General features: G+C 36.2%; 2 protein-coding genes across 8 annotated transcripts in view; both read right to left on the bottom strand.

The window, feature by feature from the left end:
* The window catches only part of LOC149317389 (minichromosome maintenance domain-containing protein 2-like), a 30,932-nt gene extending 30,430 nt beyond the window's left edge, over positions 1 to 502 (bottom strand). Inside the window, exon 1 of one of the 2 annotated variants that reach the window (XM_089517405.1) lies at positions 415 to 502. The gene's annotated coding sequence lies outside the window, so the exon portion shown is untranslated. The remainder of the gene's footprint in view (positions 1 to 414) is intronic. The other variant, XM_089517407.1, reaches the window with a different exon arrangement.
* A 637-nt stretch (positions 503 to 1,139) lies between these two features.
* The window catches only part of LOC149317388 (serine/threonine-protein kinase Sgk3), a 66,890-nt gene continuing 54,149 nt past the window's right edge, over positions 1,140 to 13,880 (bottom strand). For 4 of the 6 annotated variants that reach the window (XM_089517396.1, XM_089517398.1, XM_089517397.1 and 1 more), the window contains exons 6-17: positions 13,537 to 13,624; positions 12,058 to 12,107; positions 11,052 to 11,109; positions 10,059 to 10,142; positions 9,847 to 9,978; positions 9,245 to 9,357; positions 8,978 to 9,014; positions 8,795 to 8,881; positions 8,419 to 8,514; positions 6,425 to 6,580; positions 3,167 to 3,256; positions 1,140 to 2,146 (exon numbers count right to left, since the gene is read on the bottom strand). In XM_089517396.1, the coding sequence (XP_089373522.1) occupies positions 1,976 to 2,146; positions 3,167 to 3,256; positions 6,425 to 6,580; positions 8,419 to 8,514; positions 8,795 to 8,881; positions 8,978 to 9,014; positions 9,245 to 9,357; positions 9,847 to 9,978; positions 10,059 to 10,142; positions 11,052 to 11,109; positions 12,058 to 12,107; positions 13,537 to 13,624 (1,162 nt within the window). In that variant the 3' untranslated portion in view covers positions 1,140 to 1,975. The remainder of the gene's footprint in view (positions 2,147 to 3,166; positions 3,257 to 6,424; positions 6,581 to 8,418; positions 8,515 to 8,794; positions 8,882 to 8,977; positions 9,015 to 9,244; positions 9,358 to 9,846; positions 9,979 to 10,058; positions 10,143 to 11,051; positions 11,110 to 12,057; positions 12,108 to 13,536; positions 13,625 to 13,880) is intronic. The other 2 variants (XM_089517400.1, XM_089517401.1) reach the window with 2 other exon arrangements.

Here is a 13,880-nt window from a genome sequence, read left to right as displayed (position 1 = left end):
GTGGACCAAAGTTTGGGGACCACTGCCCTAGCATCTAATAAAATGGACCACTACCTACATTGGCCTATGCTTTGTGATTGTAGCTTTAATATTTTCTGTGTAACAACCTCACACTTGATGGGTTTTCAACCTTGTCGGGAAACTAAACTGTCTTTAGCACTTTTTTTTTTTACCTCAGATCAGCTTGTCAATTTATTCTTATTAGTCGCTATAACACTAAAGTAATACCTGGAAGTATATTTGCAAGGGGAAAAGTCCCATAGGATGCCCTAGATCTGACTAGAGTGTAAACATGTTGAGATTTGGGCTTGTTGAAGCCAATCTTGTACAAAATGCAAGGCATATATAAAATAAAACATTGTATGTAAACATTAGCTGAACCAGCATGGTGTAGTTGTTTAAGCACTGGATTACCAACGTGCTTGTACAAAGTGCAGGATGCATCCTTCCTGAATCTTTGTTCGTGAAGCAAAGCCAGAGAGACAATTCTAGAGACTAGTTAGACTCCCTGCTTGGACATGGAAACCCAATGGGCAAGCTTATGGAAGTCACATGCTCTCAGCCTCAGAGGAAGCAAAGACAAACCACGTCTAAACATATTTTGCCAAGAAAACACAATGATAGGTTCAGGGTTACCAAAAGTCAGAAATGACTTGAAGGCACACAACAATAGAAACATTGCAGCTTGTTTAGAAAAGAATGGAATATCTGTTTGATGATAATTTGCTTGTATAACTTTGATATGTAAATTCTCTTAAATGCCTCCATCTTATTCTATGTGTCTTCAAGTCACTTGCTGAATTACGGCCGCCCCATGGACAAGGAATACTGAGAGGTGGTTTTACTAGTTCCTTCCTCTAACATATAGCCCACAGCACCAAGTATGTGTTGGTGGTCTTCCACTTCACAGGTTGTTTTAATTGCTTCTTCATTTCACTTTAAATCAAGGTCACAGTGGAAACAAGACACAATAGACTATTTGCGTTGGATGGTAAATTCCAATTTTGCTTCATTCCTTTAAGATTTCTTTATTTCACCCCAGGCAAAGTCAACTGTGGTGGTCAGTCTTTTCATAACTGATTGTGGTAGTATTTCTTTGTTAAGAATGAAATGAAATGAAAGTCACAAAGACACATAAATTTTAATACAATCACATTGTAATATATTAGTTTTCCTAAATACAAGAAGGAAGCCTCCCTTCTACAAACGCAGTATTTTTTTTCATCATCTATTTCTTTGGAAAAAAACCCATTTAGTTTCTTCTACAAGAAGAGGAAAAATGCAGTCATTGTCACTATGAGACATGTTATCAACAAATGTTTAAGGCTGGTTTGTTCCACACACACTTAACCTAGGGAGTGCATTTCTAGATTTTACAACTGGAGTGAATCAAATTTCTTGAGTAAAGTTGTAAATCACTGCACTTCTGTGCCCACTCTGAATAAAGGTGGTACAATTTGACTATAAAGTGAAAAATATTGTACAGATCTTTGCTTCTTATTAAAGCTAGGAAATTAAGGGGAGGTATTGCCAGTAAATCAACTTGCTTTAAAGAATGTACTGGGTAAGCTTATCTTTTTTAACCAGTAATATACAAAACTGATTGCATAGTAACAGTTCAAGCACAAAGTCAACATAGCTAGTTACAAAGGCCTTTAAATGTGCTAAAGCGGACTGCTATTAAAAGCAGCCAATCTGGATATGCTAATGTAAACTGGAGGGAAACAGTCAGTGTCCTTATTTTAAAAGTCTCAATGCTAAGAACAGCTATCTAAAGTTACTTGATTTAAAAAAATATTTTTGTTCAGCAGGTGTAACAGTCTTAAGTAACCAAAATGCCCAGACTTCTCATATTACAGCAGAAAAAGTTTGTTCAACATATCAAATGAGGCACTAGTTGCACATAGAAAAGGTTCACAATCAAAATATTTCAGTCCATTTCAGACATCTGGTGCATTCCTCATCTTCGAAAATTTTAGTGAAATAAGTCTTCAGAAGGTGGAGCATAAGAAAATCCAATGAATGCATCATCTGCTTCTAGCACACTGGCATTTACAATATTATAGTCAGAAGAAATGCAAACTGAATAAGGTACCATCTCTTCTGTAAATGTTGTATCAAAGTTCCTGATGTCATCTGGACCAGACTAGGAGATAAAAGATATACAAAAATAGTAAAGAAAACTTTATTTCTCACACTTCAGTTCAAAATGGAAAAATCAATTTCTCAGCAAAATATTTTAGTGTATATAGCCAAGGTGTTTACAAATCACAAAATTCAATGCAGATTCCTGTCAGTCAATTAAGAAAATATTAAGTTCTGATTGATTAAGTTCTGATTGATTTACAGGCTGCTTGATTTGACTAAAGTGCAAAGCTGAATTTCATCTGGAAAAACACAAATCTTCAGGCCTACTACGGACTAATTAGAAATCAACAACTGCCAATAACTTTTGTTCTAATCTGATGCAAGTCAATGCAGTTTGTGGGCAGAGTAGCTCTTATGACTGGATTATACATAACAAATTTCCAACAGGTGCAAGGTTTGGTGTGCTACCCACCTTTCTGTTTTGACTTTATTGTAAAGAGAAATGTCACTTTTTTGCCACACTATCTATATCCTCACAGGTCTTGTAAATTCCACAAACCCCTTTTCATATCGTTGCTGTATCCTGCAATATATTACTTCAACAAACCCACTCCAAAGCACTGGGATTGACATGATAAAACTCTTGTCTAACAAAACATGCTCTTCCATTTTCCCTCCCCTCTTTATCCTGTTTTTCCCCCTTGATGGAGATCATGAGGAGAAATGTATCCATTTTTGTAGACTCATTATTAGGTTGTTGATATATTTATTTCTATTCTACTTCTTCCCAAGATTGGGATTCAAAGTGGCTTACAACAATTTTTAAAAACAACAACTGTTTGTCTCTTTGAGTCTGAGACACTAACAAAGGTCTGGGCAGTTTCAAAGTTGGATTCACCCAAGAAGTTCTTTTTAAACAATCATTTCTGTCTTCAAAATAATTTGATGTAAGGATAAGGATTTTTCATCCAGCTCATTGAATCTGAGTATAATTATTGTCAGTGTTTTTAACAGATTAATTTCTTGGGTGGTTTCTTATATTTTTACTAACTATGGTAGCATATGCTATTGCACCTACCACATTAGGATTAAATGGTGGCAGGATCTTTTTTTGTAGGAGGTCAGTCCAGCTGAGAGATTCAAAAAAGGGATGCCTTTGAATTTCAAGCTGAAATAAAAGATAAAGACCATTTCATACAAGTTGCTTCACACAACACATTTGCCTATCTTATATGTATTAAGAAGGAGCCCTTCTCTTTTGGCAAAACAATTTTTTGTAAAAGGTTAGACTTAGAGCAACATATTTGATTCTTTCTCCAGCACAGTGCTATCCAGATGTTTTGGACTATGACTCTCACCATTCCAAGCCAGCATGTGGATGGTGGGAGTTATGGCCCAAAATATTTGGAGGACATTGCACTGGGGAATTTTGTCCTAGAAGTGTTCAAATTCATTTATTTAACTGCATGGCATTCCATCAGTCTTCAGTTTCACTTACAATACTTTTGTGCAAAAGGGATAGCCAGAGTTTTGACAGGAAAGCATTGGGAAGGTTACAGAGCCTATCATTAGGCAAAGTGCAGCAATCACTCAGGCAGCAGACTTTGGACATCATGGAAGAGCAGGAAATTCTTAGTAATTTACTTCATTATTGTTGTACTTTCACCAACAAGAATGGGCAGAGATGCCTGTGAGATTTTCTGCCTCACATGCCAAAATAATATGGCTAGCTTTGAGTACTATGTACCGTGAATTGAGTGGAGGGTCACCATCTGCCACCATCCACAAAATACAATGAGTAACCCTTCAAAGTTTAGTAAATTTATTCTATTCCCAATGCTATGGTTACAAGAAATATTTCAAGTACAGTATCTGTATGTTCTTTCCAAGGAATTATCGGTGCTGGGTAAATAAGCATGCTGCTGACCTTTGCATTTGTTGTTGTTATTGTGTGCCTTCAAGTCGTTTCCGACTTATAGCAACCCAAATACAAGCCTATCATGAGGTTTTCTGGTGCTGAGACACGCACTCAGGGTCACCCACTGAGTTTCCACAGTCAAGCAGGGATTTAAACCTTGATCTCCTAGTCCTGTGTAAAAACCACCACGTCATCATGGCTCCTGCTTAAGCATATAGCAGCATTGTTAAGCAAACTGGCTGAGTCAGAACACAGCCATCTGTTCAGTATGTGTTTGCAATACAGGAAAAGTTATATTGTAGTATGCATCTCCCTTCCATGCTTTCTCTGTCCAATCCCCCCCCCTGCCAAAAAAGGGTGAGGGAAATGAAAGGATAAAATGGGTTGGGGGAAGTTACTGTTTTAAAATAATCAGCCTAGTTTCTTTTTCTTGTTTCACCCCTGCAATAATGTGGTTTCTTTAACCACTTAAACAGAGAAGCTTAGGAGGAAGAGAAGCAATGCACAGCCAGCAATACTAGGAGATTAAGGGAGCCAAAGCTTTTGAAATAGTGAATGCAACAATTTAAGCCCTTAAACAAAGATGATTATGTAACCCTCATTCAGTAGGACAGAACATTTTAGTCCCCCAGTATCACATTTTGTTGTAGAATACAAACAGAGCTAGATCTACAACAGTGTCACCCAAAGGGTTTTCTCTAAATTTTAGCCACGCACCATGCAGGTTTTCTTTTTAAGGGGGGAGACAAAGACCAAACATGGCAAGACAAACGGGGGGGGGGGGGGGTTTGTCTCGTCTCCAATGTGGTATTCTGGGATTTTTAAAAAAATGTCCTGTGCTGATTTCTAGCAAATCATGATACCAGCAAATCAGAAGTGATGGATTTGGTTATTGGTATGTTTCAAGAGAAATCAATATTTCTTCTGTGGGTGGGGATTTTGGAATTCTCATTGGGGCCAGGAAATATCCCAATGCTAGAGGTGCAAATTTTATCCTAAATTACAATACATTGGAATTCTCACTTGGATCAGAAAACATCCCTCAGCTCACATAATGCAGTTTTAAAATCTTAGTGTATATGAATCAAGTATTTAAAACATTCAGGATCTGAAGAATTTGTAGCATAAACAGTTGCAAGTGGGAAAACAAACTAAAAATGCTCTGGGAACTGTACACTCAGCAGACATAACCACTAATCACATCATAATTGATTTAACCCACAGAGGAAGACAGAACATTTTAGTCCCCCCTCCAAAATATGTTTTCTTAGAGAATTCACACAGATTTTGACCCAAATGGGGATTTAATGAAACTGCCAAGTGAAGAGTTACAAACAGTGTCCCAAAGTTTCAGCTACCTAATGTATACATTTTTTTAAATGGGCAAGAACAATTGTATTTCAAAATAAATTGTGTTGGTTAGGGTTTTTTTTTTTTGTACAAATGGAAGACTGGCAGCTTCATGGCTTGCTACTCAGAACAAACACTGCACCTCGTAGGAACATTTTTCTAGCCCTATCATATTTTAATCCTGCACCCAGAAACACTCTTGTGAAAACAGGCCACTTTTAAACTCAGAAATACACTGGAATTCTTAGAGTCAGAAAATAACCCACATTAAGTAGCTCAATGAAAAAACCAACAACGTTTTTTAAAAATTGCAATCTAAAAAATGTCATGAAATCAGAAGACAATTGATTGAGTTGTGAATTAGAACACCCCATTTCAGATTTTCTACTTACCATAACTGGCCTACTACAGAGTTATTATAGGCACTTTTAAATATGTATATGAAGTTCTTTGAAAACTCTGGAACCTATCTATACATGCAAAGTTAAGTTATTATATCAATATATGGATTAAATTGTCTTACATAATCATCTCTTGCTATAAACTCTTTTAAAATTTCCATCTGAAATGTTCTAGCTAGTAAAATATACGGTTTAGAACTGCAATCTATGCTTAACTACCCTTCAAGTTAATGGATTAGTCATAATCCATTACACATTCAGCTTTAGACGGAACATGTTAACTGGCAAATTTGTGGATTTTCTACTTCATGCAAAACAAACAAACAAAAACAAAACAAACAAACAAACAAAATTCTCTGTACCAACAAATCTGTAATTCCAGCCACAAAGTTCTGTAGGGTTTAGTTACAATGCTAACTGAAAAATAGTGTTTTTACATCAGTCATGCTTAAAAAACCTGACTGCATTAGGTGGTATATTTTGTCCACTGGAAGAAAGTGCAGCAGCCAAACTTGTGTTCATTGTTCCATATACAACCAGTTTACATATACTTTTTAAGTCTATCATGGCAATTGATAATTCTGAAAGATAAGACAATATTTAGAATTCTTATTTAGTGGTGTTACAATCCTAAACATAACAATGTTCTTTGGGATACATTACGTACAAAGTCTTCTTTAGCGCCAAGTCTGTTTTGCCTATCTTTCTCTAGAAGTTCTTCCAAAATAGACCAAGCTGTAAGACTGATGCCTGGCCTTAAATGCAGGGGTTTGTGAAGAATGTTTTCATACATTTCAGCAACATCACGGCAGTAAAAAGGAGGCTAGAGGTGTAACAAAAGATACAGATTTAGGAAATTATACTAGCATAACAATATAACAGGGTCCAACACTGTTATTATACATATGTGGTGAATACTTTGACTTCTCCAGAAGGTTAGAAACTCTTGGGAGCAGGTGTTGGGTACCAGGGAGAGACAGGGCATCATATTGTTATTGCAAGTGTCTAACCTGACTTAGATCATAATTTCAGAATGATAAAGCAAAGTGAGAGATAATTCATGCTAGCAAACCTTAGCAGTGGAAGCCAAGTTCTCCATGGAGTTCACTAAAGAGATAATACTTAAGAACATCCACTTATTTATTTTTGTTCTTGTATGAGGCCCAAAAGGAACTGGAATTCTCTTTTCTTGGACTTTCACAAATGTTAATACTTTACACTGTGAAAGTGAATACTTTGTCAAGGCCTTCTTTATGGCTGGCATTAGTATGAAGTGATGCATATTATAATTGGTTTACTTTAGGTTCCAGTTTCATATTTGCTAACCATCCCAGCCCTAGTGAATGACTAGACTAAAAAATTAACAAAATAAAAAATTAAATTTAGATAGATAATTATAAATCATAAATTTATGTTCAAGGCACACACCGTCATATCTGGGTTTCAAGAAAGAAACCTCATCTAGAGTGACTAGAAATTAAAACCATCACACAGTTGCCGAAAATCTCAGACCTTCACAACCATGGAAGAATAGTGTTGTTCTATTTGGCGACATCTGATATTTGTATTTTTCTGTCATATTTTCAGTGACATCCTTACATCAGTTGTTTCATTATTTACTTTAAAACATTGTTTGTAGCATGATGAAAAATCTCATAACCAACATCTTTGTGTTCACTTTAGTGTGGTAAAGAAAGCATCATGTAAATGAGCAAGAAGGAAGAGGAAAAGGTATATTCCAGAATATTTCTGGTCTAAACACCTAAACCAAATTTATTTTCCTAAAATAACAAGGAGAAATAGCAGGGGAAATGAGAATATGCTACTAATGTCCTTTTAATGGATACTGTCTTTTTTTTCTAGATAATTCCATTCTATTTAGCAATGAATAACATAATTACTGCCTTTGCTGTCTGTTCCATTTGTGCTACGTGACATAATTTGTTTCCACTAAGAATTCAGGAATTTAACAAAAGAATACCAAAAGCAATAAAAGACTTGTTGAAATCCAGTTTGTAAGTATGAACTTTAAATGTTCTGTTATTAAATACTGTCATCAGGAATAGTTCTGATAGAATAGAGCATGGCTTCCTACTGTGTGCGTGTATGTGTTGTGTGCCTTCATGTTATTTCAGATATATGGAGACTCAAAGGTGACTTTATCATGGGGTTTGCCTTGCCTTCTCGTGAGACGAAGAGAATATGGCTTGCCCAAGGTCACCGAGGGAGTTTCCGTGACTGAGTGAGCATTCGAATCCTGATCTTCAGAGTTATAGTTCAATACTCAAACCACAACACCATACTACTACTATTATTATTATTATTATTATTATTATTATTATACTTTATTTATATAGCGCTGTAGATTTACACAGCGCTGTACATACAAACAATAAAATTGATAAAAATGAAACCTGCCAGTGGCATACATTCTACAAAATACACATAAAACAATAGATATTAATACAAGATAGACTATACTAGCTCTTGTGTGAACAAGATTAGTCCTGATAAATCCAAGCAAGTCCAGCACCCCATTTCAGCTCCGAAAGTATATTTGGGCAATAGCTCCCTTTTGATTTTGTCTCCTAGTAATCATCATTCAAAAGAATTTAGAGGTATTAGTTAAGGAATGAGATGTGAAAATCACCAAATACCTACCAGACCATACAACATTTCATACAGAACAGCTCCAAGGCACCACCAATCTACTGTGTTATCATAGGGTTGCTTTCTGATCACCTCAGGGGCAAGGTACTGTAGAAGCAAACAAAGATGGACTACTCATTTGGAGAAGGAAGATAGCATTTATTTGTCTGAAGTCTCATCTACACTTACGAGAATTCTCTGGGGTCCCCCCCCACCTGCTCTCTGTGAGTTTTTGGCTCTTACAGCAAATGACGGATAGCTGCCTTCTCATGCAATCTCTGTTCATCTACCTGCACCACTTCTGTGATTAGAATAAGGCACTCAAGCCATGTTATTCTGGATGTCTTGTTCTGAGCAATAAGACCACAATTCACAGAAATGAACTCACCTCAGGAGTTCCACAAAATGTTGCCGTAGTGTCTGAAATAGCAATTCCTTCTTTACAAAGCCCAAAATCTGTTAAGACAACATGTCCCTGCATTGAAAATAGACATTCTACTGTAAAACAATGTACAATGTGAGTGATCATAATACCGGAAAGCATTCTGGGGCAATAAGTATATCTACTTACCAGTGAATCTAGGAGAATGTTTTCTGGTTTTAAATCTCTGCATATACACACAAAAAAAGAAAAAGACAGTTCACAATCAGACAGCTGAGTAAATGTCTATCAATAAACATGCACTCTTGAACAAGATTTTAAAAATGATTCAGGCTATGTGTACATCAATAAACTAGTTAGTGGCAGAATCCAATAAATATTAATAATATAAATACTTCCAATCAACTTTGGCCATCTATTTGAATCTTTAAAGCTCAATGTAATCTGAATCATTACCTGTATACAATTTTTATGGAATGTAGGTAGCCCAATGCACTGGCTATTTCAGCAGCATAAAACCTGGCTCTGTGTTCAGGAAAGGAACGTTCTTTTTGCAAATGAAAGAACAGCTGAAAATATTTAGAATGCAAGTTAAGAGTGTGGCATTATGTTGTCATTCTTACCAAAAGATTAACACAATTTTCCTTATGAACAACTATAAAAACAATGAAAATGGATTCTTTATGTGCATAGCTAATCACACCTTTCTTTTAACCATTTCCTTATTTTGTCTCATCTATTGCCCCTGCATGCCTCAGCTACAGTTGGTAAACAAAATATCTATTCTTAAAGAAGGATTTTAGGCCAATATATAAATGGCTATTGTGATGTCATATACTGATATGCTGGTAATCTAACATTTTATCTTCCAGTATAAAAGGCAATAATTGGCAACAGAGTGACTAATGAATTTATATATGCAATGAGATAACTCTTTGGAATTAATTGTCACAATTAGTTATTGCAGATTATTTCCTAAATAGCTATAAACTAGTAATTTTATGAATTTCAATGGATACCATTCCTCCACAAGACAAATACCCCCAAAATACACCTACCTCCCCTCCATTAACAAAATCCAGAACAAAGTAAAGCTTCTCTGTAGTTTGGAATGAATAATGCAATCCAACTAAAAATGGATGTTTCACATTTTTCAACAGCACATTACGTTCAGCCATGATATGTTTTTGCTGCAAGGAAGTGAAAGGTCAATAAGTAAATAGGAAATTTTGTAATTAGAATGAAAAATGAAATATCTATTTCCTTTCACCTCTTTCCTGTTGAGAACAATTTTTTTCTGTAGTACTTTCACAGCATAGAACTTTCCATCCAGTTTTCGTTTTGCAAGAAGAACCTGAAGAAGAATTTGGATAGAGTCAAATTTTCTTGTGGAACTGAAGTAGAGGAAAAACATACTTTACCATTAAATAATAAATCTTTAGAATGTACACATATAGGAAGATGCCTTAGGACCTGAAGTGTGCATTCTAAGGCCCTCCAAATGCTGTTGGACTGTGATTTCCACCATTCTTTACTATAGTGGCTACAACTGAAGTTGTAGTCCAGCATAAGGAGATTCCCCCCATCTGCCTTTCCACAAGACTTTGAGAATTTATTTATTTAGCCCAATATTATATACTAACTGGTAGCAATCTTCAGGGCTTCAGGCAGATGCCTTTCACACCACTGGTTAAAAGAATCCTTTTAAAACTAGGAACTCTGGAGACCAAAGTTGGGACCTTCCTGCATGGAAGCTACAGTTCACCACCTAATGTCATAAGGAAAAGAGGATTCCCACCCCTTCAATAGAACCAAAATAAGATCAGGGGTGAAGTAAAAAAAACAGATACAAAAGGAATGGGCAAAATATGCTCCCCACCTTGCATCTAAACATCCAACACCTATATTTTATTATATATATCCCTGAAAGGGCTAATGATACCTCTTAGGAGATCCAAGCACCCATTTCTTGAATTTTCAGAGTTTCAGCTTGTTCTAAGCTATTGGGATTTTATATCAAAATTGGAAATGACCAGAATTGACCCCAAGTAGGCTGCCGTCAAAAATGCAGGCAAATTCCAACTATGCCCACTAGAAGACACAGCTAACTCTTTTAGGGCACTTTTTTCAGGGTGTTGGGAAGTGGAGCAGGGATCAGAGAGGCAGATGCATCTCTCTGAAATTAGGGGAGGTGAGGAGGATTGCATTTTCTGGATCTCTGGAAGTTGCCTGCTTGTGATGTATGATTTTTAAAAAGGCTTACCTTGCCAAAGCTGCCCTTCCCAATAACTTTCAGGAAGTCAAAGTCTGTTGGTTTAGCACTAAAAAGGATTCAGAATAAAAAAAGGTCACTTAAGGAATTCAGGAAATTAAAGTTGCTGTGATATTATTTAGTAACACAATGGCCGACATTCAACACATTAATCTTCCTCACTATCACTGATTTCATTCATTGTAGTAACCATCCCTTTTATATCTTCTGTATTATCCCCATAGTCAGGGCTAGTCCAAGACATTTTGTTGTCTGAGGCAGAGCAACGCACGGTATCTTCTCTCCCTTAAGTCAAGAGACACAGTATCCAAAGCCATCCATATTATTTTGGCACACAAAACAGGCTATTTCATGACAATAATTTTTACTGTATGCTGATAGTAAAAAGGTAACACATATAAAATTAACAAACTGTCACCTTGCTGTGTCTATTGGTAGGACGAGCCTTCCCCACACTTCAGCTTTATCAAAATCAGGTGACTGCTCCTTTTCATCCTGATTGAATACCACCTGTTTTATGGATGTGCTACTCGCTGCCCTCCATGCTTGTTTTGTTCAACAATTCATTAAGTTTGTAAAGAGGTCTTGTAACACCTTTGAGACTAACTGAAAGAAATAAGGTTGCAGCATGAGCTTTCCTAGACTTAAGTCTACTTCCTCAGATGCATCGGAGAGTAGACTTAAGTTTAGGAAAGCTTAGGCTGCCAACTTTCTTTCAGTTGGTCTCAAAGGTGCTACAAGATCTCTCCACATACTGATTCTACAGACTAACACAGCTATATCTTTGAATATTTCATTAACTTCCCAGAAGTTCATCCTTTCCCTCTTTGTTCCTTAAACTTATATAAAATGCAAGAAAGGATTTACTTCATACCCAGTTATCACAGTTCCTCCTTAAAACTGCTAAAAATGGCAAATATATTAATGGACTTGTTTAATTTTGTTTATAATTAATAAAGACAGTGCAAAGTTTGGTTGATGTTTAACTGAAACCTACTGAGGATTTCCAGAAGGCCCCAGGTTGATATTCTGAGAGATAGAATTTAGCTGTTCAATGCAAGAGAGAGACAAAAACAAGCATGAAAATCAGACCAAACTTTCAGACATTTGCATTTATTGGAAATAGTGACATCCTAACATTTCTGGTAATTTCCCTCCCTGTAAAAGAACATCCAGTCCAGCCAAAGAATAAGACTGTCCTTTTGTAACCCGGTCTTTGAAAGGAACAAAGGTTAATTTGTATGAGTCCAGTAATTGCAGGGATGTTCTTGACACAGGTTATGAACACTTGAAGTGTCAATTGCTTTTTTTCAACATTGTTTCTCAGAAAGCTGTCTTATTTTGGGACCAAAGTCTATGTCCTCCACATTGCTTAGTATGCAGATCAGAGGAAAATTCAGCTTGTTTTGACATGAAGCTATAATATTGACAAAAGGAAATGAATGCATTCATGATAAGCAACACTGGAAGTCACTATACCAAATGCTACCTATATGTTCAGATGCAGTTGCAGTTTTTCCTTTTCTCAGTAATGATCACATCTTGCTTCTGGTAATGTGTTTAATTTTGGTAATTTGTTTAATCTAAATTTTAGAGAGCAAGGTGGAAGCTAATAAGAGACACTGGGAAGAATAAATCACCAGGAACAGATGATATTACAAGTGAATTGTTATAATCCACACAGACAGAATCACCTCTAGTGTTAACTAAAATATGCCAACAAAAGTAGAAAACAAAACAGTGGCCAACAGACTGAAAATGATCAATATACATCTCAATCCACAAAAAAAAAAAAAAAAAAAAAAAAAAAAAAAAAAAAGGAGACACAACAGATAGCAGCAACTATAGGACCATAGCATTAATTTCCCAAGCAAAATTATAGTCAAAATTGTGCAGCATAGACTCCAATCATACATGGAGAGAGATCCCAGAGGCACAAGCAGGGTTCAGGAAAGAGGCACTAGGGCCACATTGCAAACATACAGTAGATCATCGAGAGCACCAGGGAATTCCAAAAGAAAATCAACATGTGTATCATTGTTGGTGGGTGGTATAATACTACACACTGATGCAATTGCCAGGGTCACTGTCAGAATAACACCTATTTTTGAGACTGCATGTGTGCTTTTAACTACACTGTTGGTGAAGCACAGGATTAGAATCAAGCTATTCAAAGCATCATGCTAATTGAAGTATTGCCATTTTCCCATTAACACAGTTAAGTTATCAAATGCTCATGTGGTCCCTGAGTTGCAGGGACATAAATAAAGTTTCCCTTTACACCAGTGATTCCCAAACTCTGGTCCTCCAGGTGTTTGGGGCTTCAGCTCACAGAAGCCTCAGCCATCTTGGCCAATGGTCTGGAATTATGGGAGCAGAATTCCAAAACATTTGGAAGGCCAGAGTTTGGGAATCACTACTTTACACTGTAGTATAAAAGGGCAAGAAGTCAAATTGCTGCCCTTCTAATAGTTACCTTTTCACTGTTCCTCTCATCTTCATCTTCAGATGGATCAAACTGGTGCTTTGGATTATCCATCTGAAGAAATGTTCTCACATCTGGGCTAAGAAAGACAGTTAAAACAAACCATAACAAATGAATTATTATATCTTTTTTATGTGAACAGAAAAAATTACCTATTTCACTACAAAGATTTTCAAGACACAAATATTTCCAAAACTTTATCTTATTTGGAAATATAGGCACTCAAAATAGGATATATGTGTACAGAAAGAAAAAAAGAAGTGATTATCACAATCTGCAAAATGGAAATTGCCTCAAAACAGTTAGATGATTTGAGAATAGGTTAACTAAAACCA

Source organism: Sceloporus occidentalis, unplaced genomic scaffold (assembly GCF_023333645.1).
Source record: "Sceloporus occidentalis isolate IW3139 unplaced genomic scaffold, rSceOcc1.0.p SCAF_3, whole genome shotgun sequence".
Taxonomy (NCBI): Eukaryota; Metazoa; Chordata; class Lepidosauria; order Squamata; family Phrynosomatidae; genus Sceloporus; species Sceloporus occidentalis.
Note: the sequence above shows the minus strand (reverse complement) of the source record. Positions and strands in the feature narration are given on the sequence as shown.